Here is a 27,614-nt window from a genome sequence, read left to right on the forward strand (position 1 = left end):
AGTAAAAATGTGGGTCAGATATATAACATGATGATAAATGTTCGGAACTGCGGCTGCCCTATAAAAAAAAATTGTAATATTTTTGAGGAACCTGGGAAGAGGAATATTGTATACAATGATACCAGATAGGAAAGGTGGGTTCGTTCACAATGGAAAGAGGAATATTGTATACAATGATACCAGATAGGAAAGGTGGGTTCATTCACAATGGAAAGAGGAATATTGTATACAATGATACCAGATAGGAAAGGTGGGTTCATTCACAATGGAAAGAGGAATATTGTATACAATGATACCAGATAGGAAAGGTGGGTTCGTTCACAATGGAAAGAGGAATATTGTATACAATGATACCAGATAGGAAAGGTGGGTTCATTCACATTGGAAAGATTGTGCCATATGCAATGTCAGGGAAAGAGTGATTAATAATATCAAATTTGACGAATGCATTAATCCAAGATTTTAACAGGCAACTATCGCATAACCATTTACGATATTACGACTGAACAGAAATTAATAAGGGATTAGTAAATGAGTGGATCAATAATGAATTAAGGGGGTTATATTTGTTAGTATTGTGTGGGTTCATGAAAGATTTTACCAGGCATCTATCACATGACAATCTTTCAAACAGGATATGAACAAGCTGGACATGAACTCGCATATGATGAGGGATTAGTAAATTATTGGATTAATAATGGATTAATTGGATTATCTTCATTAACCTTCACTGGGTTGTTGAAGACAACCCATGAAAAATCATGCATTAATTCAAGATTTCACCCGGCATCTACGGCATAATGATCTTAAAGATTTAAACTGGACAGGAACAAACACAGGATGACGGGATTAGTAAATGACTTCATTAATTAGGGATTGAGGGGGTTATTTTCATCAACCTTCACTAGGTTGATGAAAATGATTCCTTGAACCAAGCATTAATGCAAGATTTCAACAGGCACCTATTGCTCAACAATCTCAAAGATTAATACTGGACAGGAACAAGCATAAGATGAGGGGATTAGTAAATAAATGATTGGATTAATAAAGGGGATTATCTTCATCAACCTTGGGTGGGTTGATCTCCAAAGTCTTGACCCCGCTCCAGGGTGAGGAATGACGATAGGTCTACGTCTGTCAAAGAGGTGCAAAGTAGAGAAGATACAGGCAAGTGCAACATTGAACAAATCCATCAGTACTGAAATACGACATCACTACTGTTCATTGCCATGGTAACTTGTTACTAATCCCTGTTATAACACTATCAAAATAGAGTACTGAACTATGACAACACTAATAATCATTGCCATGGTAACTTGTTACTAATCCCTGTTATAACACTATCAAAATAGAGTACTGAACTATGACAACACTAATAATCATTGCCATGGTAACTTGTTACTAATCCCTGTTATAACACTATCAAAATAGAGTACTGAACTATGACAACACTAATAATCATTGCCATTGTAATTTGTAACTAATTCCTGTTCTAACCAGTTTCAAATAGACTACAATCACACATCATTGCCCTTATGGTAACTTGTTCCAATCATGAAAGAGGTTTACGGTACACAATGTGTTGAGTCCTAGAAGTTCCACGAGACTTGAAAGTAAAAAGTCAGTAGGCGACGTAGTATAAAAATTTCTAGAAGCGAATTTATTGTGAAAAAAATGTTGGGGAAGCTGAATCAGCCCCCCCCCCCCCCAGTCTTTTTAGGGTTAAAGAAAGTCCACTCCAATTATGCTAAACACAGGGATTGGGAATGCCTGGGATACGTGATTTTATATTTCTGTTAATTATTGATAGTAATAACTGGATTTATATAGCGCCTTTTCCAGAGGATACAAAGCAATGTTTGAGGTGTAAAGTGAGTGAGATTCATATTCATGTAGGTAGATTTTCAGATGCTTGTGAATAGGTCAAATGAAGTAATGTAATTCCTTCAGGAACATGATTACTAATATATATTACATGGGGAGAATGACAAGAGTATAGTGTTGATTTGGTAGTGATTAGAACAAACGTCAAGGGGGTGGTAACACAAAGCTTAGTGATTGATTGTAGATAATTTGAATGCTTGATTTATACAATAACAAAGATAATCAAACATAAAAACCAGTACTATAATCAAACACTATAGTTTGTGTTACCGGGCCCTGAAAGTGACTGGATCTAGCTTTCATGAAGAATGTTTACAAGGGAGTCTCACAAGGGATTACTCAAGCATGGGATATAATGGTTATATACCATGCATAGGATGTGAAATACATAATGATCATGGGATATATTGGTAGGTTTATAATTCATATTATACACCATGCACATTATAAAGGATGTGATATTATCATGCTATTTTGTCCATTTACATAGGTGAGATATTAAATGCCTTCTACCCCTTACATCAATGAGTATATATCAATTTGAGATTGCAGAATTAACATATTTGATGAAAAAGGTCAAGGATTCAAAACAATATATCTCTTTGTTGTTCATTTGCGTCATGCTTACAAAAAGAAAAAAGTAGTAAACATAAATACTATTTTTTTTAAACAAAACTCAACTCTTTAGGCAAATAGGTATGAGAGAAGGGTAAAATTAGGGAAAGAAACTGATGAAAACCTGAACAATTACATGATATTCTCTTTAGGAAAAAATGTACTGAGTTGTACAGCAATGTTTCAATTATCCATCAAAAGACCTATTGACTACAAATAAAACACCCTGACGTCATGGCAATGGGTCATGACTGGGATTCAAACCCATGAGCCTCTGATCGAAGGATGAAACTGAGACCACTAGAACATAATATACCCCATTAAAATGTCCCCCCTCTTCCCCCACCAGCCCCACCCACAATTAATGTCAAGATGGACTTCCCTTTAAATCCCTCATTCCCGCTCCGTGTGATCTGTCATGAACACCACAATTGGACTTTCTTAGATTAACACACAAAAAAATTTGAGCTATCCTTATGTTTTGTTGGATCAATATGATTGACACAACTGATCTGATAAAATCATTACTATTACTCCGCGATAAAGACTGCGGTTTCATTCATGACAGAAATGGTGAAAGTGAGACCTAAGGATAAAGATCCATTTTGCTCTGACAGGACAGATTATATAAGCAATGTGGGGAGTAACATTGAAATCAAAAGATTTCCCTTACTTGAAAGCTCATCTTCATCAAACATAATGCTCCCAGGTCGACTATCAGTCTGAACGCTCTCCATACTTGATGTTAAAAGCTCGTCTTTCAGCATCGTTGATGAGGCTAGAGGCAACGGCCTTCCACTACCCCCCGGAGGTAGGACGTATTTTTCCTTACGGGAGGCTAACTTGGTGGACTTCTTACCCCCTCGAAGGAATGTTTTAGTGGCAAGTTTTCTGAAGGCAAGAAAGAATAGTCAATCAATGTTTGGAAATAGAAGTTATTTTGTTTTTTTCTCGGGTATTCAAATAATCCAAGTTATTTTTTCAACTGATCCCCTATTGGCACAAACACATCAAGTGTATCACAAATTATTGTCAATAAAACAAAATCATAATATAAAGGTTTGGTTTACGTTCATAAATAATAATAGGCATTTGTATAGCGCCGTATATCTGGAGACAATCTATTCCGAGGCGCAATGATATTTTCATTATTACCCCGGATTTAGCTCAAGCTGCCTTTCAGCGCTCGTGCATTCAAGGAAATAATCCTGCCAGGTACCCATTCACTTCACTTGGGTCAAGTGCAGCACAGTGTGGATAAATTTCTTGCTGAAGGAAAACACGCCATGAATAGGATTCGAACCCACGACTCCCTGTTTGAAAGGCGAGTGTCAGACCCACTAACCCTAACCCATTCACAAATAAACAAGTTGCACCCTTTCATATTTTTTAGTAAAATTTTATGAAATTGTTATACCAGACTAATTTTGATATATTTTGTATATTGTTTATTTGTAACTGTAAGAGCAGAGAGAACTATCCTGGTTATTATGCAATAATAACTACACTTATCATATTCATATACTTGCTTATCTGTAATGCTATTGAATAGATACATTGTAATTAATTTGTAGGAAATTAATAGATGTTAATTTAAATTTGATGTACATCTTGTAATCAATGATCAGATTTGGACTTTCATGTAGACTTTTTAAAGGTAAATCTTTCTAAACTAGACAGAATTCATGCTTAAAACAGACAATAAGGAAACTTTGTAATCTATTCATGATCTACCTCAAGGTGGCACTCTTCTCTTTGTGTTTCATCTGAGTTGAGAGTGCCGGTGAGATGAGATGGCGAGGGTAGGCAAATGTATGGAAGATGCTTTGAGGATACCTTAGTTTGTTGCACATCTTACGGAACGTTTCCAGTCTTTCTAGGCTCACCTCCGCATCAAATACTATTTTCATTAGCTGCCAAAAGGAAAAAGAAGTATAATACTTTTACCAAAATAAAAAATACACTGGGACAATTTATGCAACTTTCTATGCAACACGAAGGGGAGAATACCTGGTATTCCTCAAAAGTTCCTGGAAACCCAATGTCTGGTTAAAGCTTTCATAAATTACCATTTATACAGTGAACTGCAAGTACGAGAGGCAAAACAACTTGTCATCTTTTAAAAATATTTAGATAATTGTGCAAATATCTCACCCTGTATTACAATCATAAGAAAACCAAATTACTAGTATTGCATTCAAACTGAATTCCATTTTGTCCACTTCAATAATTAAATGGTTAACTGACGATCATGATATTCCATCATAGAGCATTCAAGCAAATAGAGATATACAATCTGTTTAGGGTCATGCTTCGATGACATAGACCAAATGAAAAGAAAAGCACTAGTTGTCTTACCTGAAATGTGTTTGATCTGAGTTGAATGCCTTCTGGTAAGAACTGGTCCAGGTGGAAAGTATTGCCAATGTTTGTTACATTTATTTTCTTCTCTTTTGAAAGGGCAGAGACAGGAAAACTTCTCGTCACTACTTGCTCACAAGCTGAATATGAGAAAATGATTGGCAAATATTGTAATATTCACAAAAGTATTTAGCTTGAGCAGGACGGGTCTATTTTGTATGGACTAAAAACAAAGGCCTTTTAATGTCAATTGATAATGTATGTTGATATTAATATTCACATTATTACTTGGTTTCAAAGGGACTATTTTTTTACTTCAAGAATAGAACTGGAAAGAGTATACAAAAACAGAGAAAGATCTCCATAAATATTAAAATATTTAATGAATTCCTTCAGTTAATTCATTCCTTTTCAATCTTTTTATTCATCTCAATACACATTGCATAGGTAAGGAAATCTCACAGTGAAGCCTATCTATGATGGCTGCTTATGAAAAGTGCTCTTTAAGATCACTAAGTCATTCTATCCCAATTCTGATACAATATATCCAATATATCCATAGGAAACTAAAAATGAGATCTTTGTAGTTGGGAATTCTTTATAGACAGGCCAGTGTTACATTTTTTTTTCAGGAAATGTTTAGGATTAGGGTTACCAGTTCATCAGAAAGAAAAACACACTACCTTGCATATCAATGGGTGTGCCTTTGAAGATGATTCTATAGGTGGTGAGGAAAACAGCGCCCTCTGCAGGTAAGAGTGTAGGTCCGCCCATGACCCCTCCTTGACCTTCCTCCCTGCCGTCCAGCACCAGGTACCCTCGAAGGCCTTCCATTACTTTCTCTTCTCCAGGCAAGAAGGTTGGCTTCAAGATCTTAGGCTGTAAGAGAGGAAGGTTGCAGATTTATCAAATTAATCAATATCATTCCTTCCTTTTCTTTTTTTTCTTCAATCTGAACGTTCAATAATAACCAATTACCCTAGAAGATCTACCATTACTTTCTCATCTCCAGGCAAGAAGGTTGGCTTCAAGATCTTAGGCTGCAAAAAGGAGATTGGAGAGCTAAAATCATATTTCAATCCAGATATTTACCATGTACCATGTACTTTGCTTTTATTTCTGGCTTCAAATAATTGTAAAATACTTGTAAAGTTTGCATAAGCAATTTCCCTAAAAGATCCACAACATTAACAATGTGGTTAATGATAACAAAATCAATCAATTTATTGATTTCATACAAAACCGTGTAAAATGTACTTTTATTCAAAAACAAATATGTTTATTTTTGAAGGAAGGAGATTGCCAATTGTGGGCTTCAAGGCTACAAGAGTAGGATCGTGGAGATTCATAATTAAGCAGACTTCTTTTCCCCAATCAAGAAGGTGGGTTTCAAGATATTGGTGCTGTGCCAATGTAAAAATTGGTCTAACACCAACACCAAAGAGGTCAATACTGAAGTTGACACTCCTTGATATTATTATTCTCATAGAATTTGCACGAACATCAATAAGATGAGTACAAATAATACATCAAGATCATACCTTTTGAATGGGTGGTAACCTCTTGCTTTCTCTATTGACAGCGTCTAATGTCTCGATATGCATCGCTACTAGACCTGTCACAGAAAATAAATCAATCACAGAATACAGGAAATTCAATTTAGTAATCAATGTATTTGTAAATCTGACCATCCCATCCCATTCTTTCTACTTGCTCTAAATTAACAAATTAAATGTAATTGGATGTAAAAAAAATTAATGGATTAATTATAAAAGTTGTGCCCTAAAATTAACAATTACCACTGAGTACACCTTTTGAATTCTACTATACCAAAAATATCATCATGGGAGTGTTCCATAAACTAAAATATATTCTAAGATTATTATGCCCAGAATGTCATATTCTGCATATTGTTTCCATAAAATGATTCATGGACTAAAACCAAAAATCAAATTCAATTTAAGATTGATTTTAAGATACATGTAACTGGAATACCAAAAGGAGGAATAAAACCCTGTTTGGGAAAAATATTCAGCCTTGGAAAGAATCATACCAGATTCATTATATCATTTCCATGGAATGTTTCATGATATAATTTTGATATAAAAATCACTTATTAGATTGAAAACCCTTCTGTAAGACTTACCTGGTATAAGGCCATGAAGGTTCTTGAGATGCTCATGTGACACACCAGCCTCTGTGCAGACCTTATCAACAAACCTTGAGATAAACTTAATGACCCTGTTAGGTACATCCCTAGGGTCATTCTCATCAAAGTTATTCTCGGCGTCATAGCTATCACTACCACCAACACTGGAGGTGTATAGAAGAGAGAGATGGGAGGGAAAGAAAGGAAGACACATGGATGGATGGATGGGTGGGTGGGTGGGTGGATGGATGGATGGATGGATGGATGGATGGATGGGTGGATGGATGGATGGATGGGTGGGTGGGTGGATGGATGGATGGATGGATGGATGGATGGATGGGTGGGTGGATGGATGGATGGATGGATGGATGGATGGGTGGATGGGTGGGTGGGTGGATGGGTGGGTGGGTGGGTGGATGGGTGGATGGGTGGATGGATAGATGGAAGACAGAAGACATGTATAGAATATGTGTACAGAAGAGAGAGATACAAAGATGGAAAGATTTCAACACAGATGGATAGACAGATAAGTAGAAGGCAGGTGAAAGTTGAAGTCGTGCATAAATAAAGAGATGGGCAACGCAAGAAAAACAATAGATGTGGCAGAAAAGAAAAAGAAACAAGAGCATGGAATCAGAAGGGCAATTAAAGGCGCCAGAGGAATGATGGGCAAAAAAAAAAAGAAAGAGGAAAAAGAGAGGAATGATAGGAAGAGTGAGCAAAAGAAAGTGATAATTGGAAAGGCAGAACAAATATTAGATTAGAGCAGATGAAAAGGAGAATAAAATGCAAGAGAGCAAAAAAGAAAGAGGCAAGAAGAATGAGGTTAGGAAATTACAAAAAAGAAGGAAAAGTGATAAAGAAACAGGGAAGAAACAAAAGATACGAAATGAATCAGGGAGAAGAGAAAAAGACAAATAAAAACACAAGAAAAAAAAGAAAAAAGGATGAAATAGAAATAACCATACACAAACAGACAAAGAGAAGAAAGACAGACAGATAGACAAATGGATATGGATTCATAGGGGTAAAAAACAAAACCAAATAAAAACATGAATCCAAGCACAGATTTTCAAAATGCAGCAAACAGAAGTGGCAAGAGAAGTAGAAATTAAAGTGAAAGACAGAGAACCAAGTCGAGAGGAGAGGAAGAAAAAAACGGACCAAAAATCTGAAATATACATGTAAAAGGTACATTCGTTCATCAATGGTATTTCAAGATTCTATCATATGATTGTTCTATGTCGCTTTCTTCATTTTTGTCTATGATTGCGACACCAAGAATATGAATATTATATTCAAATATAAAAACTATTAACTCTTCATGCATTCACGTGTAAACCCCCTGTGTGTTGCATTATGTTAGCAGTGATCCCCTCTCATTCACATCCGTGCCATGAGTCACAGATTTCTAACAATAAACCTGGCTATGGTATTGTTTGTGAGGGGGTTTTATTGATTTTCTCCTCTCCTTTTTTCAATGAACTTCCTGGCTGTGATCAGGATGTATTGATTTTTGGGGATAACTCAACGATTCTGTAATTTGTAAACTGCGATAATCCGTCAAACGCTAAACTAATGTCGCACGCGCGATCGATCGGTACACATGTACGGTATACAAAAACGCCAGGCTGTACATTGTAGCTAGGCTCGCACTGGGGCATGCAATTGTTCGAAAAACAATGGGACAGGGGACGTCTATGGGAAATGTGTGGTTGTGCAAAAATGCGAACGAAACACGCCTACGGATGTGCAATAATGCGAACGTAACGCATGAAGAGTTAAACACAAAATCATGAAATTTATGGAAAAAATTGACATTACTAGGAGTTGAATGAAGAGTGAACTTGTGATATGAAAATGCATAATTAAATAGTATTGACTGGCATTGAGGGGAACATCACATATGTTGCCCACAACAGAATCACATCGGCCTTAGTTTTTAGACAAATGCAATATGGTTCTTTTAAGGGCAATATATTTGATGTTCCCAAGAGCCAGCAAATAATAAGTAAAAATCATGAAAATTGATATTTCTCTTAAGAAAAGGGTTCTTTTGTGTCATGTTTATATCAGGGTCTAGGCTCTGCACTTTACCATTACGACATACTTGTAAGGGCCCGGATCAAACATCGTCTTTATTATGACGTGTGTTGTTGCTACGCGAATCATTATGAAGCACAACACTTTCTACACATCCTCAAATGCGCGGATGTGAGACCAGGGAAAATACAAAGGTATATTTTGCACTGTCTCTGCATACAAAGTCAATACGCACTTAGAGATTCAGTAAAATGCAAATAATATACCCATCCCTTCCCGATAATCAGAAAATTTAGGGCAATATGGTTTTGTAAATGACCAGCTCAGATGTCTGATATGAGTAATAATTATTACAAGGGTGTGCATAATTATACTATTAAATGTGTGTGCACAATTACTATTATATGAACGTGTATAACATGAGCATGTATAATTATTAATATAACATGAGCATGAATAATTATGATGCCTACCTGCCTGTGATGTTGCTACTACCACCGCTATCACCTTCCAATGTGATAGAGTTCTTCAAACCCCTTGAGGAATCTAAAGGAACTCTCATACACACCATCCTATTAGCATAGTGAACAGCTTGACTGTATACAATACTCTCTTCATTATTCTTAGCCTCTTCCTTTGCATCATGGTTCATGTTAGGTTGAAGACGGAGCTGTTCAGCTGCAATGTCCAGTGGGCTACGCTCAGCCGATGTAATCAAACCATTAGCACTAGAGGTAGAGGATCCCGAGGCATCGGGACCAGCTGCAAATGCCTCATTGAATGTCTGCCAGTATTAACAAGTATTCATTGCAGTGTTAATATTGTATCAAATATAGAGGTTTCATTGGAAATCAAAGCAGAAAAGTAGATTTAAAGGAGTACTCTAGGCTGAAAATAATATTTTTTTATATGATGAAATAACATCAGACACACAAAACACTGAACATTTCATCAAGACGGGTCAAGGAATAACAAAGTTATGGTATTTTAAAATTTTGAACTCATTACATTGCATTTATTTGAAATTCTCATTACAGACATACATGTGTAAAACAAACAAATCCTAATAGAAGACAAATCACCATATATCACTGAAAAAATCTATCTGATTGACTTCACAATATGTTTGTTTTCCTATAAAACCACCTGGTCATAAAGACTGCCTTTCTTGTCTCTGTCCAGTGGTCATCATGTACAAGTTTCATCACACTCATATTTAAATTACTTACATCTCTCTTCTCATTGGTTGGTGTGTTATCTGGAGTGACATAGAGACTCTGTATATTCTTCTCTACATCTGCATAGAAAGCAGTCTCCCAGAACTGTTGACTGGCAAACACTGGATGATCCTGAGTGACTGTGTAGGCAAACTGGATGATGCCTGGACATAGTTTCTGTAATGGTAGATAGCAAGAGAATGATAAGGTTGAGAAGGAAAAATGATAGATGGTCATAATGGACCACAGCATGGATTTCAAGAGATAGGAAAGATTGAGAGGAAGATACAAACGGCGAGACAATATCACTAAATACATAAGCAGCACCTGGACTAGATTGGCTAAGGACAGAAAGTCATGGAAGGATCATGGAGAGGGCTACATCCAACTGTGGATGAACTAAGCCTGGTGGGGTGAGGTAAGGTGAGATAGTATATCTCACTGTGCTAACAGGATAATGGGCTCCGATACTTAAAGATTAGCGATCAGTCACTAAATGGACTGACAAATCAAGATGAATGTTACACACTCATTTAGTTCAAAATACTGACCAGGAACCAATCAGTGTTCTTTCATATTCATCGCTGAACTATGTGTTAGGGTCCCTAGGACACAGTTTCTGCGCCGATGAATAGCAAGAAAACATATTTAAAAATTTCAAATTGCCAGTAGACCTAGGGGGTGCTGCAACAAAATATTTGCAATCAATTGCATATTCATAATGCTAATTTGAAAAATACCATATCAATTGTAACTATAGCAAAATTGATTGTTACTGTTGCAAGAAGCAGACTAACAATTAAGCATGAATTTGTTATTAAAGGGAAATGAAACCTTTGGAACAAGTTGACTTTTGTGGAAACTGAAAAATCAAACAAGATCAAAGCAAGTTTGAGAAAAATCAGACAAATAATGAGAAAGATAGGAGCATTTGAATTTTGTAATCACTAATGCAATCAATTGTAAAAGGGTTATGATTTATTTGGGACCTAAAATTTACTTGCTATTAATTGCAAGCTACTTGTAATAGCCCATTAGAATTAACTTCATTGTATAATTGATTAGATGCTCCATGTTACAATGTCCAGAGAATAACCTTGGAATGGAACTTACCCGGCAGAATGCTGAAATGAGGGGTAGAAAGTCCATACTAAGACTGAACTCTTCACCGTGAGAATCCTCCTATATAAAGAAAATACAATGATATCAAACATGTTAATCGTATGAAGGCAAAGAGACTGGGGGACTAATTATTCAGGACCATGTCTTAACCCTGTCTTTTTTCAATCAATACAAACTATGTCAAGCCAGTGATGTAACATACATACTTTAAAGAGTAAATTATTCAGACACTATTTCATTCTAAACTTAACTTTTAATAAACTCAGACAAATGACCTTAGATCTGAGATCCGTAATCTAGCTTTCATGACCACTATTCAACTGCAGAGCTGTGATTAATTAAATGACCATATCAAAAGGCTGCTGCTGCTCTAGCATCATCAGATACATATTCATTCTTATGTTAAGTTTATTTTGAAGTATTACCTTTGAATTTCTTAAAGTTCCTACTATACAGTAGCTCCGATGACCACTACTTACCAACGTTGATCTACCTGATAATCATAACAAACTACTATGGGTACAGCACTACCCTATTCTTGTTCACTCTTACATAAAAACAGTATTTGAATCATGACCTTTGAACTCTATCCTTTACTCTCTTAAGGTTCTTACTATAGCTTGAGGATGACCACTTTCCTGAAGTTACATTCTTTCACCTCACAACCATACAAAACAGCATTGATTGGATCTTATTTATTCATATATAAACTGAACAGTAATGTGTGGCTTCGGAAATATGACCTTTGACCTTTAAACTTGTAAAGGCTTCTGCTCTGACAACCACTCACCTGTAAAGCAGCATTGATCAACCTGACAACCATACCAAACTGTTGTGGTTCTAGCATTGCTCTGTTCTTATTAACATGGAGCTCAAGCTCATGTAAAAGAGCTTGCCTAGCAACCCTACTCTTCAGGGAGCGCATCACAGCTGGAAACAACTGAAACAAGAGATGGATAGCAGTAGTATCATTAAGCGTTATTCATGAATAAAAAGCAACAATACCTTCAAGAGATCAAATCCATAAACCCTTTAATTGCAAAGCAATAATTCTAACCCTTCTAACTTGCTTGATTTTTAATTGATTCCTACATTGGATTTCACTCAACAAACTTGCTTTCATCTTGTCATTTAATACCACTTTTATTCATAGTAGAAACTTCTATGCCATGCCTATTACATCATTTGAACATGAAATTGTTCTATATTGGAGAATAAACATTTAAATAAATGTACAAGGAGAAATGGCGATGATTATTGCCCATATCAATTGTAAATTGGACTGTGGGAAAAAACCTAGAAGGCAATATGGACAAATGCTGCCCAATTTTGTCGTACAGTTTATTGTGGGAAAAATGCAAAAGAGGGTAATATGATAAATATTGCCCACTCTCATATTTATGGTAGTGTGTAAGTATGGTGTTTTAATATGCAGTTAAAATGCATTGTTATGAAAATAACTGCAGATACAGACCAATCAAACCTACCCTCCTTGCATCAAGGATCTTATTCTCAAAGATGAATGTTATACAGGTTCTCAAGACTTCTAATCTCCTGGCACTGTTGTTGATTAGATTCCTATGGCCTTCAAAGAAACTACTGGATGCATTGTAAGGTACTATCTGATTTTTCTGGTTCCTAGCCTTGGACAGACTGGAATTCAAACTCTGAAGGAACTGTGAAAAAAAACAGTGATAATAATGACAAAATTATAATAATGACCCAATTCAAGACACAGTAATCACACTCCGAAGAAACAATTAGAGAAAAAGAGAGCAATGGTATGAAGGAATAAATAAACAACAACTCTTTACTCAATCATAATTACTCTGTGGCCCATATTCTAGACTCAAGCTTTATTCAAAATTTGATCTATTTAAACTATGGATAGCCACATGTGATCTCTATTAAGTTTTAGTTAAAGTGCTCAAGATTAGAATTCATTAAAGGTATTGTTTAACTTTGTGAGCAGCCGATTTAAAAAAATTATCAAACCAAGATGAAACATGTGTACAAGTGCATGTATTAGAACTAATAAACCCTGAAAACAACCATTATTGAGAATGAAAAGCTAAAACTACAAGGCAAACCCCGATTTTGTAAATAGGCGTCTTATAGACACCTAAATATTACACATAAGTGTATGGGATGAAATTAAGATGGCGTTTCTGGTCACTTTATATTTCGATTTTTGAAGAACTAAATGTGACCTTCTAGCTCAGATTTTTAAAAAGTCAAACCAATGTTAACCAATCACTTTAAGTGATGATAACATAATAAATACAAACTCTCAAATATTAATAATAATTAATGAAAGACAAAACATTGAATGAAACATACTAAATTTCATCAAATGTACAAACACTCACAGCTTTTGCCTGGCCATCAGTTACAACTTCTTCAACTTTTTGGTTGTTCAATGTTGGGAACTGATGTTCATTGATACGTGTATATGCACCATCTGATGGCTTTGGAATCTTCTGTAGATACTGTGCTTTGGTCGGATTCTCCTACAAGGAAATCAAGACAGAATTAAATTTAGTTTAACATACAGATATCTTATAAGACACTATAACACATTGACAATCAAGTTCAGTGATTCCCAAAGACTTTTGTGCTGGGAACATTCGGTATCTATAGAAAACAGATTGGTATAGCATGCATGCACTGTGACCTTAAAACCCTTTGTAATATTCATCATAGAATTTACTGCCAAATAGAAAAAAAAAATGAGAGGTAAACCAACATTTACATAAATTTACCCAAATTGCCGATGAAAAAGATTAATCAATTTGAAAAGTACTCCTGACCATCTTAGTATTTTACAAATCAAACATTGAGCAAATATAATGCAGCTTGATATCTATGATAATTAAACTAACCATTTCAATTCTATCTGTTGGTCAGTGATTTACACCTTTTATTTGTTATAAATTTTGAATTCACTTCTTTGAGGTATACAAATTTGACTGTGTTTTTTTTTTTTTGGGGGGGGGGGACAGAGGTCACATTACACAAGATTCTCTCTCTAAAAAAAATGAAGAAATAAATTCAAATTCAAGCTCTTCTTTCAAGCCAACGATATCAACCATGCAATTCTCATCACCAAATTCGACTCCTGAGAAGCATAAAATCATATAAACCTTGCAAAAATAATTAAATAAAGGGCCTGTTACATAAGATATACAATCAAGTTTTACAATTGAACATTGACTGTTTGTACATGGTTCTCCATAGACTTACAGTTATAAACAACTGTACAATTGATTGAAAATTTTATGAAACAGGGATCAATAATAATAAAAGGAAAGAAAGAAATAATTCGTAAAAAATCTGTCTGGCCATGCTTGAATCTCATGCCATTCCTAATCAGAATGTAATTTGAGAAAATTATTCAGATCAAAATAAATGATCACAATAAATCATAATTAATTGATCATTCAAGATCAAAACAGCCAGAATCATAGTTTTTTCCTCACTGGAAACTACTCCTAAATGTAGCGTGAAAATCAACTCTGTCCAATTCAAAAGTTTTGACAAAGTTGCCACTGAAACGCCACCCAAGCCGCAGAAAGTTTGTTTTACACTTTTCCCTCTAGATTCAGCCATAACAAAACTGAAATATTCAGCACATATTCAAACATTAAAACTTGCACGATACCTTATCAACCCAGTATATACTGTAAAAAGAATAGAATTTATATTTGAAATACCACTGGAATATTAGCATGTTTTATATCACATATTAACAGAATAGTTAGGATATTAATATTGTTATTTGTACATTGTATTATATTACATGTCTAGTAAATCCTTACTATCACTACCATTGCTACTTTTCTAGAAAACTTCAAGAAAACTACTGCCCTGCTGTAATTATGTCTGCTTTTATTTTATCCATGTTAAGACTTTGTGAAACAGGGTCGAAGAGAGGCAATGAAACTACCAAATACAAAGCACATATCGTATCTTGATATCCTATGCTAAAGCTTAAAAACTATAAGATATAAGCACAGAGACAGAGGGGGAGAGGGGGGAGAGAGAGGCTGTGATAACTACTCTTATTAAACATAGGCAAATGTTTTAAGATATGTTGTTAGAGATAACATCCTTGAATCATAATCAAACAAAGATATATCATGTTTCACAGAATGTTCAAATATATTGTAGTAAATTACCTTTAAATAATTCAAACTGTTCTTACATTTCTTAGAGTAACAAGAGGTGGTAATTTTATGAAAATTTCCAAACTTTTTCAAAAAATTCACTATGAAACAAACTATAAATAGAGACCTTAAAATATCTTACAGTTTATGTGATGCACTTTGCATCACAAATTGAATGTTTTTTTTATAATTCTAATTTCCGCGAAGCAAACATTCACTTTCCAAAAACCATTATAACATAACGATATATTCATGTTTATGAGTGCAAATGAAATTAGTTTATAAGTTAATGGTGTATAAAGGGGGAGTGTACAGTACAATGTTTGGTATAGGGATAGTGTACCAAGTGTGTTAATGTGTTCCATTCAATAGTATAACAAAAACAGGTATTAACATTAAACACATACATGTATGTGAGTTAAGACAACAGGTCAGTATCAAAATAGTAACACAATGCCATTTTGTCTCCTTTCAACAAATAAACAAAAATGGGATTATATAGTATATATTTCTACACAATGGTATTGGAATTTGTTTTTTCCCAAAGAGTTATATTATTAGAATATAATTTTAGAACACAAAATTAGCCTTCGCTATTTTCTTCATAATCCAAGGCCTTTGCAAAACACGGATATTTGGAAGAAATAAAAAACAAGGACTTAATGAAAGTTACCACTGGATGACAAAATCACCATTTTATGCAACTGGCCTGAGTCTACAAACTGCCCTTTTTCTGGCCCTAGTGACATACATGTACTCAGAAAGTCATTGATTGAATGATCCAATTCAAATTGTCATTATCAGCAAACAATTTGACAAATATGTTGGCTATTGCAGGGGTATGGTGTACATGTAGATAGAATATATAAATTTATTGATTTAGATATGAAACACTGGCTTATACTATTTTATCACAATACATACATGAGTATGAGTGAATATTAATGATTACATATGATGGATAATGGTTCAGTTAATGTACACAAATCTCTTAAGATTTTAATTACCGTAGGTAATAAAGGATATACAGTTTATTTCTAGCACATGAAGTTCACACAATAAATTTAGCTGTAAGTGACATGGGGCTTTCTACAGCCACAAGATATATATTGACAAATCGTTATCAGCCAATCAGAAGCAAGGATTTTCAGTAGCTTGTAACAGCTTCCAGTGAACATTAACACTTATAATGGGTAATGTGGAGAATGTGTCTGTTTCATTTTGACAGAGACAGCAAAGCTATCAATTAACACAGCTTATAATCACTATACCCAAGCCACTTTAAACAGCGCCATCTCAAGACAATCTCATAACAATCCTACATCTAGAACCAGAATGCAACATTTTACTACTTTAAATCTTTTTAACTTCCATCACTATGAACCCTGTATAAGATAACATTTTTATTTTAATATGATCTTTACAAGTAAACCAGAGATACTATGATATGACAGTAAGCATGGAAAGAGTATTGATTCTAAAATATCGATGGAATGATTATATAAGGAATAGAAGATGAAGGCTATAAAGTATCATCCCCCTTTTGACAAAGGCTTAATTAGCATGGACTAGCTTACTACTTTTTATTTGAAATATATGCATGCCTGAAAGAGCTGCAAAATTCTTGAATGAGAAATTAAGTTTTCTTTTCTAAGGAATCTCCTAATGACAACGTCACCACTACGTTAAATTAGAGGCTCATATTTGCTGACATAAAAACCACCCTAACCGATCCTTCAACATGTAATCTCTTCAGAAGCTGTGGAATTTACAGCCTAAAATAGCAAAACAAGCCCTTCTACATTTTCTTTAATTTCAAGAATTTTACAAGACAAAGTTTAAGCCCTTCCACCAAGAATATTATGATGTTGTTGGTTTTTTGTGTCTTGAAGTAAATGGTATAATAGATGAATGTTTAGTTGAGTTAATTGGTTGCAAGTTTCAAGCAAGTTCCCCCAATACAAGAAGCTACCAAGCAAGGTGTGCTTTCACACGAGAACAATTTAAAGTTTGCACTGTTTTTTAATTTATCTGTGTACATGAATTGGATTTTGACTCATATTATTCTTGCACATTTTTTGGTAATGGTAACAGATGCTATCATTTACATTGGTCATTGAAACAGATAGATATATCTACAGACAAATGAAATAAAATTGTAATTGCATTACACTACGGCAAATATAGCAATTAAAAGGCTTTGTTCTCATGTGAAAACACTGTACGAAACTAAAAATGCAACTGCGCATCTTTACCTCAGCAGACATAGACAATAAAGATGGAATCTCCTGTTAATAATGAACAGATTAATCAGAAAAATTAGAATAAAAAAGTAAACAGCAAAGCTAAAACAGATGAATTGTAATTATATAATATGAAAACTACTAAAAGGCTCTGCGTGAAGAGAATAGGATCAACAAACAAAGGGAGATGAAATGGTTTGTATTTTCAATACTAGGAGCTGATTTAGCCTGATTAAAGACGATACTTCATATAGGCTGCAATGCATTTTCATCCATGAAATTATATTGTACCTATCCCAGTTAGATCTACCACTATCACATCTTCAACCAAAGTGTATAAATAATGAATTCTCATCAAGTTTGTCTTCCTATTCTGAAAAGCCAAAGAAGATTTTTACAACATCTAACAATTAAGAAGCTTGTTTAGATAATAAGCATGAAACCTTTATTTTCAGACATGATCTGCTTCACGTTTCTGCAGTTCTAGAGCAATTTATATTGCTTTCACTTGGTTATTACTAACAGAATAAAAGTCCTGAAAATTCTCGCTCCTTATCAAAGCAAGCCTTAGTAAAGCTGATGGGTAAAGACTCCAACCAGATATTGCTATGTCTGACAAGCCTCTGGCAAGCTTTCAGGTTGCTGAAAAATAACCATTGTTCAGATAGTACGCATAAAATCTAAATGTTAGAAAACGGGTGTACTGCTCCAGTCCTTTTGTGGTGATGGAATCTATGTGAAAGATAATATGATTTTTTTTTTTTTGATTGAATGAGGTGCTGATTTTGCTTTAAAAAATTGAAAAGGAATTGTATTTCTCATAGAGGTTCACAATGAAAGTATCCCCCAAAATGAAATTCAGATTCTCTGGATTCAATCTGGTTGAGAGGTCTATTATAATCAAAACAATGCCCTATGACAGGACCGCTGAACCGTGCAAGGTCAGCTGTATGAATCAAATGATCTTTCAAGAAACTGGCCCGTTACAGCATTAGGATCTTGCCAATAACCCTAAGATGGACTTACATTGACATAAAGTCTCTCAGCGACATCTCTGATATTCCTCAAAACTCTCTCAGGCTGACCTTCCTCAGCAGCAAGCGTATCTGCAACCATTGCATTCAACTAGAACAGACACAAGAGAATAGCACCTGTTACACAGAAAACCTTTTGAGAAGCAGTTAAATAAATCTAATTCAGTGATAAAAAAAATTGCAATGCAATACCTAGAAAAAATATTTTGTTTTAGAATTAAAAGGAAAGAATACTCTTCACTGTGAATAAATATCAAGCTGATGAATGAGCTGAAAATATTTCATCTCCCAATGTAATAGGTCAGAAACACTTCTATGCACTCGTCATCTATCAGTCACTGCACTCAACACGCAATAACTCTTAACAGAGAAGATAAAACAATTACAATTCATTTCCAATTTAAAGTTTGTATCATAGTTATTCAATGATACCTTATCAAAGAGGTCACATGGTCTATAAGGAGGCCCTCGCTCGTTGACAAATGTCCCAAAGCTCATACCATCCAGGAACTTGCTGAGGAATTCATCTCCTAGAGCTCCATGCTGAAATAGGAACATTCCCTATGGACAAAGATAAAGAGTTATTGACACATAAACTAAAACAAACTTTTTCATATCTGTACTTTCTTATTTTCTTTACATATCCTTTTGAGAGGGCAATGAATGTAATAACAAAACTTCAATGTACGAAAAAATCCCCATCACCAACACTACCATTACCATCATCAGAATCAGCGTCATCATCACCATCATCATCAGCGTCATCATCATCATCACCATCATCATCTTTATCATCATCATCATCATCATAACCACCATTCTTATCATTATTGTTGTCATGACCACCACCATAACCCTCTTCCTCCTCCTACCTTGTTGAATGTAATAACAGGACTAGGATGTATCCTAATGATGGTGAGACAAGATCTGTATCCTAGCAACAGCTCAGCGATGAGTCGCAGGAAAATTGCACGTATCTCTTTGTCAAGAAGTTCTGGTTTAGAGGGTGTGTCTGAGCTCACAGGAAAAGCTTGATCAGCTATCTTAAGATCAGGTCTCAGCACCTAACAAGAGGAAAATTAGAAATCAGAATGTTAAAACCTCCCATTTTCCCTCTAATATCAGGCTTTTAAAACATGTTTAGTTAAAGGCATATGGTATCCTTTCTCATATCAAGTTAAAAGTGAACTCACAAAAATGTACATTTACGATAGGCACTTCTCCAACAAGCAAGTTTCTGGGAAAGCATAAATGCAACACAATTCGTATCACTACATAACAGATTTTCTGGTTTGATTTGGAAAGCAACATGAAAACAAAATACTCTGAAAAAGAATGCATCCCAGATTAACCTCACTTCCTAGGTCAATGTAACATACCCAGTACAACTTTGCTAATTTTCATTTTTAAAAGAGGTTACTAATAGCTTACCATACTTGGTTCATAGTTGATTCTTTCATACATTGCATCCGATGACAGCAGTATATTAACAAACCTACCATTAATCTAAAAGTTACCAGTGGCTTACCATAGTTAGTTCATAGTTGATTCTTTCATACATTGCATCCGATGACAGCAGTATATTAACAAACCTACCATTAATCTAAAAGTTACCAGTGGCTTACCATAGTTAGTTCATAGTTGATTCTTTCATACATTGCATCCGATGACAGCAGTATATTAACAAACCTACCATTAATCTAAAAGTTACCAGTGGCTTACCATAGTTAGTTCATAGTTGATTCTTTCATACATTGCATCCGATGACAGCAGTATATTAACAAACCTACCATTAATCTTAAAGTTACCAGTGGCTTACCATTGTTAGTTCCAGTCAGACTGCAGGTCCCAAGAAAGTGGCTTCTTTCATCCAAGTGATATTCATGACTTGAGATGTTTTGCATATTTAATGAGCTTGATGCGGACCAAAACACCTCTTTTCATTCGGTCATTGCTGCTCTAATTGTGTATTGAATTTCATGAATTTGGTACCATTGTAAGGAAGAATCATTCTTTTAGGTCATGTGTTTGGATTTTTTCAAAGATTTTGTAATATAGGTTAAAATTTTGATCTAAAATATGCTACAAAATAAATATTTTCACCTGACAAAAGCTGCTTTTTTCACACTTTATTTTTGTTTGAGCCCAAATGATTTTTATATCATGATAAAGCTGAATATGTATGCTTTGAAATGATATAGGTTTCAAAATAAGAATTGGTTTAATCGGGTCAAGATCACACTTTTCATTTGCCAAGTACATAAATCAGTTTGAAAACAAGAATACTGCACTCTGATTGGTCAAATAGACCACACAATGGCAAATTCCAACGGTCCCAGTGCCTGGGTTCGTGGGAAGGTCACACTTCCCATGTGGTAATCTCCTCAAATACCCCGCGCCTGTTGTTCTGTGAACCTTATCCAGCCAATCAGAACTCTGGATTTCATGCAAGTACAAAATTTCAGAAATCTCGTCTTGTACCTTGGTGGGAAAAGTGTGATCTTGACCCGATTAAAAGGTGCCGCATATCAAGAGTGGCATTGTGAGAAAGTACAGAAGTTCAGCTTTATGGTGATATAGATATCATTGAGGCTCAAAATAAAAAGTTTTGCACAATTTGCAAAAGAAAACAGAGGAAGAAAATTCAGTTTTGAGGCACATTTTCAGGCCAGAAATTTACTTATTTAACAAAATATTGTATACAAAATAAATGACCAATATGAAAGAGTAGCTTTTACTCTATCTGATGGTGCAATAATATTTAATTTAACTTGAGGTTAAAACAGGTAAATTCTTAGAGAAAGAAAATCTCACGAATCACGAGATTTTGCAAGGAGGAGGATTCAGCCACGAGATGATTTGGATGAATCTGGCCTTTTTGCTCATTAGCATAGGGACCTGCGGTCTGACTGGTTCATAGTTGATTCTTTCATACATTGCATCCGATGACAGCAGTATATTAACAAACCTACCATTAATCTAAAAGTTACCAGTGGCTTACCATAGTTAGTTCATAGTTGATTCTTTCATACATTGCATCCGATGACAGCAGTATATTAACAAACCTACCATTAATCTAAAAGTTACCAGTGGCTTACCATAGTTAGTTCATAGTTGATTCTTTCATACATTGCATCCGTTGGCAGCAGTATATTAACAAACCTACCATTAATCTAAAAGTTACCAGTGGCTTACCATAGTTAGTTCATAGTTGATTCTTTCATACATTGCATCCGATGACAGCAGTATATTAATAAACCTACCATTAATCTTAAAGTTACCAGTGGCTTACCATAGTTAGTTCATAGTTGATTCTTTCATACATTGCATCCGATGACAGCAGTATATTAACAAACCTACCATTAATCTAAAAGTTACCAGTGGCTTACCATAGTTAGTTCATAGTTGATTCTTTCATACATTGCATCCGATGACAGCAGTATATTAACAAACCTACCATTAATCTAAAAGTTACCAGTGGCTTACCATAGTTAGTTCATAGTTGATTCTTTCATACATTGCATCCGTTGGCAGCAGTATATTAACAAACCTACCATTAATCTAAAAGTTACCAGTGGCTTACCATAGTTAGTTCATAGTTGATTCTTTCATACATTGCATCCGATGACAGCAGTATATTAACAAACCTACCATTAATCTAAAAGTTACCAGTGGCTTACCATAGTTAGTTCATAGTTGATTCTTTCATACATTGCATCCGATGGCAGCAGTAAATTAACACATTCAGGGATGGATAAGTAACCACCATCTAAATCAGCAATTATTACATCAAGCTAAAAGAGAAAAGAAAAAATATGTGTGATCAAACAGACAGAGCATTGGAAAAGTATCTACTTCATCCCTTTCATTTTGTTTGAGTATAAATACATCAAACAGGTATTGAGAAAAGACCCCCCCTCAATAATTCTAAATACAAAGTCATTACAGCAAATAAACCCTTGAATTGACTTCCTTCTGGATTTAGCTTGTTTGTTGACACAGAGGCAAAAGATGTCTTATAAATTTACAATGGCTATTCCATTGTAAATTGCAGGGGTGAGTTATAAATCACCCATGGTCATTACATTGAAATTTGTGTGTTTATTATTTACCAATTCTGCAGCTTCCTCTTTTAGTGCTGAATGTATCCCCATAATAAATGGAGTAGGAGTACTCAAGACCTCAGTCAGTGCAGCAGGCAGTACTGGTATATACACATAGCTGAAGAAAACAAAATGGTAGACATTATTTAGTATTTGCAAGAAATAAGTCCTAAGAACAATAATGAGTGGAAAATTATTCAATTTCACATATTTGTCATGTTTTCGTCAACCTGACAATCATTATAGCACTCTTCAATGTTTTAAGAAATTTGCTGTGTCTGGTAAGATGACATTAGCTTTAAGCTGTGAGTAACTTTCAACATTAGTCATAACTGAAAATATTTGAGGGATTGTGATGATCATGGACAGATACACAAATTGGCAGCAAAGAACAAAATCATATAGCAGCTGACTCCAATCTCTGTTTAACCTCATTTTGTAAAGAATTATTGCTACATCCTTCTCCACAAACCATTTTCCAAAATGGCACCAAAAGTACTAAAATGCTAATTGAAAGTAGTAGAAACACTTTGCTGATTAAAACTTGCAAATTGGCAATGCAGGGTAAAGATAAAAGTGGCTAACTTCAAACAATTTCTTACCTGTATTTCAGTGGGAAGAGAAGTGAAATTAGCGCTCCACATGCCTCAGTTAGTCTGGTGTAACTCCGACAGTGAAATAGAATCTTCTGATCTGTGGCAGCAGCACAGAAGAGTGTGATGATGTTATGAATACCTGCAAAATGGGTGGAAGTATAATTGATTTGTAAAATGATAATTATCTCATTATTTTCATTAAGTATTCATTCTGTGAAAAGACACATAGGCTTATTGCTTACATTTCAAACCACTTCTCTAATACATATCATGGTCACTGGCTGCAAGTAAAAGATTAATCATGAAAATCAAAACATCAGTGAGCAATCTCCCCTGTCCTCAGAGTTCATATGTTCCCAAAACTTTACCTGCATAATGCAGTGCACATATAAATCTAAACTTACATACTATTTGCATTTGCTTTATCACATCATGTTATATTCATGTAAACACAGAACATGACATTTTGTGGGGGCGTTGTGGTCTAGTGGTAGCGACTCTCATCTATCAGAGGGACATGGATTCGATTCAAAGCCACAGCATGTTTCCTTCAGCAAGTAATTTGCCCACTGTGTGCTGCACTCCACCCAGGTGAGGTGAATGGGTACCCAGCAGGATTAATTCCTTGATTGCTCCAATCGCCTGTAGCAGCTGGAGCTAAAGCAGGGGTAATATACAGTCTACCAACTGAATAGTTACCTAGATAATCGGCGCACATGAATGCTATATATTATTATCATTAGTGCAAAGAAAAGCACAGAATTTGTATTTTTTGTAAACAGGAATTTGATTTTCCTCTAGACAAGGATACTTACCAAGTTGCTGAACAAGAAGAGCTACAGATGATCTTGTAACAGGTAAGGAATCACTAAGAGGGGGTTGCAATGCTTGACGATCACCAGCTCCTATTGAGAAACGTACCTGATATCAAAAACAAAAGTCATTCTTAAATAATACAAGCAATTAAACATAGAATATGATAAGAGACAAAATGTACTTTGAGTGCAGTAAATTTTGACATTTCTGAATAAAAGCCGTTCACTGTTCAATTGTAGTTTGTCATTACATTCTGTGATAAAGCAATGAAAATAACTAAATCAAAGTCTATAAATTAAGACCCAGTAACTTCTCATTTTTGCCATCACCAAATATTTGCCTGATTTTATATCCATATTTATTTTTCACAGTATTAAGATGAATAAAGAAGTATGGTTGTTACCAATTTGAGAACTAAAAGTAGATAAATCTTGACCTCCTGAAAGCTAGCTGTATGGCTTAACTTACCTGTCGACCACCTAGAGGTGGTACCTGTACATGACATAGGATGTTAACAACCAATGTCTCCATCTCCACATCATCATCACCATCATCATCATCATCAGCAGCAGCACCACCACCACCACCATCATCATAATCACCATTACCACCACCACCATCACCATCATCATCATTACTACTATTAATATCTTCACACTAACCTGTGGACCACCTGGAGGTGGTACCTGTACATGACCTAGGATGTTACCAACCAATGTCTCCATCTCCACATCATCATCACCATCATCACTATCATCATCATCACCGTCATTATCACCATCACCACCATCATCATCATAATCACCATCAACACCATCATCATCATCATCACCATCATTATCACCACCATCATCATCATCACAATCATCATTATCATAACCATCATTATCATCATAACCACCATCACCACCATCATCACCATCACCATCACCATCATCATTACTACTATTATTATCTTCACACTAACCTGTGGACCACCTGGAGGTGGTACCTGTACATGACCTAGAATGTTACCGACCAATGTCTCCATCTCCACCTCAAGACCATCAACATACACAGTGTACATGAGACCAAGACAGTTCTGAAAAATAATCAAGCCATACATGTACATATTATCAAACATATTCTGAAACTAGTTTGCAATTCATTTGGAGACTATGCCCATATCAAAAAAGTGTACATCAGAGCAAGAGAAGTTATGAAAAATATAATCAGGGCATATCATATGAAACATGACTTGACTACTTAATGGAGAGGTAATTTTTTTTTCTGAATTTCCAAATTCATAAAAAAAATTGACTAAATTTCCATCCTTTTGCCCCCAGCAGCACTCTGCATTTGCCTTCAGATTGCCTAGCCAAAGTATACATTGTCCATCCATCTATGTTAATGTTCAAACAAAATGTTACAGAAGCTCTTCAAGGGAGCGTTTCATGAAAGGACTTGTCGGACATTTTATCCGACAAGTCCCATTTTTTTCTGACAGTTACCATAGGAACAGTGCCTTTCAGCCAATCAAAATCATGGAAAGATGTCAGATCTGACAACTTGTCGGATGAAAATGTTGATGAAACACTCCCCAGGAATACAGGTTAAAATATGGTTTAAAATCTGAATTATAACATATTTCTGAGAATGCCTTTCAATTAGGTTTGAATCCCAGCCAATTAATTTTTCCTTCAACAAGTGCTGCTCTAAACACAGGTGAGGTACCTGGCTGGAATTAATTCCTTGAAATGCTTGTATAACGACTTGCGAGGGTAAAGTTGGGTAATAATATCAAAGGTTCTTTGCAAGCGCATAGAGATTTTAGATAAACATGATAAGCATTATACAAGTGCAACATATCATTATTATAATTGTACAAACCTTCAATGTCTCAAAGTATTCTAATCTAGAGATCAGTGAAAGACACTTTGGCGCAAACATGACCGTGTGTCTGATCAAAGCACCATCAACATCATCGTTCTCTAGGTCATCAGGTCGCGATGGGGTCATGTCGACGACCTCGCTGAAGGTCAAGACAGCGCAGTAATGACGCCTGGCCTCGATGTCCGTTAGAACTGATACATGGAAGGTTGGTGGTTGGGCCTTGCTTGTTATCTTCCATCCTCCTGGCTGGCAAAACTACAAAGAGAAAACAGAAAAGGCCAAATTGTAAGTTATAAAAAGAATTTTTCAAACCATCAACTCAATTGGTATCATCAAGGAAATATCTATACAGCACTAATGTACATGAGTAGGAGAGTTAATATTTGGGCTGATGGTGGAAGATGTGCTATATCAACATCAACGTTGGGGTAATTTTTTTAGGGGGCTATCTTTTTTTCTACACTGGGGTGATTTCTTTCATTTTAAGGGCTACTTTTTAGGGAAAACATGTAATAATAATAATAGACATATATATAGCCCCGTCTATCTAGATATATTCAAATTTAAAATGCAAAACACTCCAGTATACTGTAACGCCCAAGTTATTACTAATTGGAGCAATAAATCATCTTTAATTCTACACCTGGACAAAACCCAAATCTTAGCTCAAATTGTACTATACTGTACAAGTGTACATAGTGTAAACACCAAAGTGCAATGCCTCCTGTCTGATTGGCTAATTTTAGCAAAGATGGAAGCTTCTAAAAATCTTTCACAGACCCTCGCAAGCTTAGCAATGCATTGTAAACATCAGTATTTTATACACGAAATATGTGATAATATTGTTTATGAAAATACAGTACATACATGTACATCTTGTTACAATAAAGACCGTTCCCTGATAGGGTTTTTCTGCATCATGAATGCTAATTATCACATACATATATGGACTATGACCGCGTCTCATTACCATCCTAAAACTAATGGTGGAAACTAGTTTAACATGTAATGAGAACGGCCGAATCAGTCTTGGAAGCGATCTTCCAAACCTTTTCATAAAACGACCTATCGATGTAGTTTTCAAGTTCACTTTGCCTTGGTAAACTGGTTTTAGCCTACATGTAAGTTAGGACACAACTGTTCTTCGGAAAGCGATCTTTGCACATTTTGAGCACGCTACTCCACACAGTATCGTAGAATGCCTATGCTGCAGTTTCAAATTTCGCGCAAACATGTCACCCCAATGAGAGCATTCCCGTAGCAACACGACCTCTTCGCATGAAGTGGTTTTGAAAAACACTTTCTGCTGATCAAATCAGAATGCTACCACAGCAATCTTCCAAACTAGTTTCCTGAACCAGTTTCCAGTAAACTAGTTTGAGAAAGTACATGT

The 27,614-nt window shown here is 35.3% G+C and overlaps 1 protein-coding gene across 7 annotated transcripts in view; it reads right to left on the reverse strand.

Annotated features, from left to right (window-relative positions):
• LOC121421125 (myotubularin-related protein 13-like) overlaps positions 1 to 27,614 on the reverse strand; it is a 106,548-nt gene that overhangs the window by 40,050 nt on the left and 38,884 nt on the right. For 4 of the 7 annotated variants that reach the window (XM_041615770.1, XM_041615774.1, XM_041615771.1 and 1 more), the window contains exons 3-25: positions 26,219 to 26,476; positions 25,317 to 25,430; positions 24,349 to 24,454; positions 23,540 to 23,672; positions 22,947 to 23,055; positions 22,515 to 22,628; positions 19,707 to 19,898; positions 19,267 to 19,395; positions 18,827 to 18,925; positions 17,813 to 17,845; positions 13,761 to 13,901; positions 12,879 to 13,067; positions 12,182 to 12,331; positions 11,383 to 11,451; positions 10,282 to 10,446; positions 9,526 to 9,836; positions 7,007 to 7,173; positions 6,402 to 6,475; positions 5,544 to 5,739; positions 4,858 to 5,000; positions 4,234 to 4,412; positions 3,173 to 3,390; positions 1,069 to 1,134 (exon numbers count right to left, since the gene is read on the reverse strand). In XM_041615770.1, coding sequence (XP_041471704.1) covers positions 1,069 to 1,134; positions 3,173 to 3,390; positions 4,234 to 4,412; positions 4,858 to 5,000; positions 5,544 to 5,739; positions 6,402 to 6,475; positions 7,007 to 7,173; positions 9,526 to 9,836; positions 10,282 to 10,446; positions 11,383 to 11,451; positions 12,182 to 12,331; positions 12,879 to 13,067; positions 13,761 to 13,901; positions 17,813 to 17,845; positions 18,827 to 18,925; positions 19,267 to 19,395; positions 19,707 to 19,898; positions 22,515 to 22,628; positions 22,947 to 23,055; positions 23,540 to 23,672; positions 24,349 to 24,454; positions 25,317 to 25,430; positions 26,219 to 26,476 — 3,355 coding nt within the window. Of the gene's footprint in view, positions 1 to 1,068; positions 1,135 to 3,172; positions 3,391 to 4,233; positions 4,413 to 4,857; positions 5,001 to 5,543; positions 5,740 to 6,401; positions 6,476 to 7,006; positions 7,174 to 9,525; positions 9,837 to 10,281; positions 10,447 to 11,382; positions 11,452 to 12,181; positions 12,332 to 12,878; positions 13,068 to 13,760; positions 13,902 to 17,812; positions 17,846 to 18,826; positions 18,926 to 19,266; positions 19,396 to 19,706; positions 19,899 to 20,362; positions 20,614 to 22,514; positions 22,629 to 22,946; positions 23,056 to 23,539; positions 23,673 to 24,348; positions 24,455 to 25,011; positions 25,054 to 25,316; positions 25,431 to 26,218; positions 26,477 to 27,614 lie in introns of those variants that run through there. The other 3 variants (XM_041615769.1, XM_041615772.1, XM_041615775.1) reach the window with 3 other exon arrangements.

The sequence above is a fragment of the Lytechinus variegatus genome, chromosome 9, assembly GCF_018143015.1.
Source record: "Lytechinus variegatus isolate NC3 chromosome 9, Lvar_3.0, whole genome shotgun sequence".
Taxonomy (NCBI): Eukaryota; Metazoa; Echinodermata; class Echinoidea; order Temnopleuroida; family Toxopneustidae; genus Lytechinus; species Lytechinus variegatus.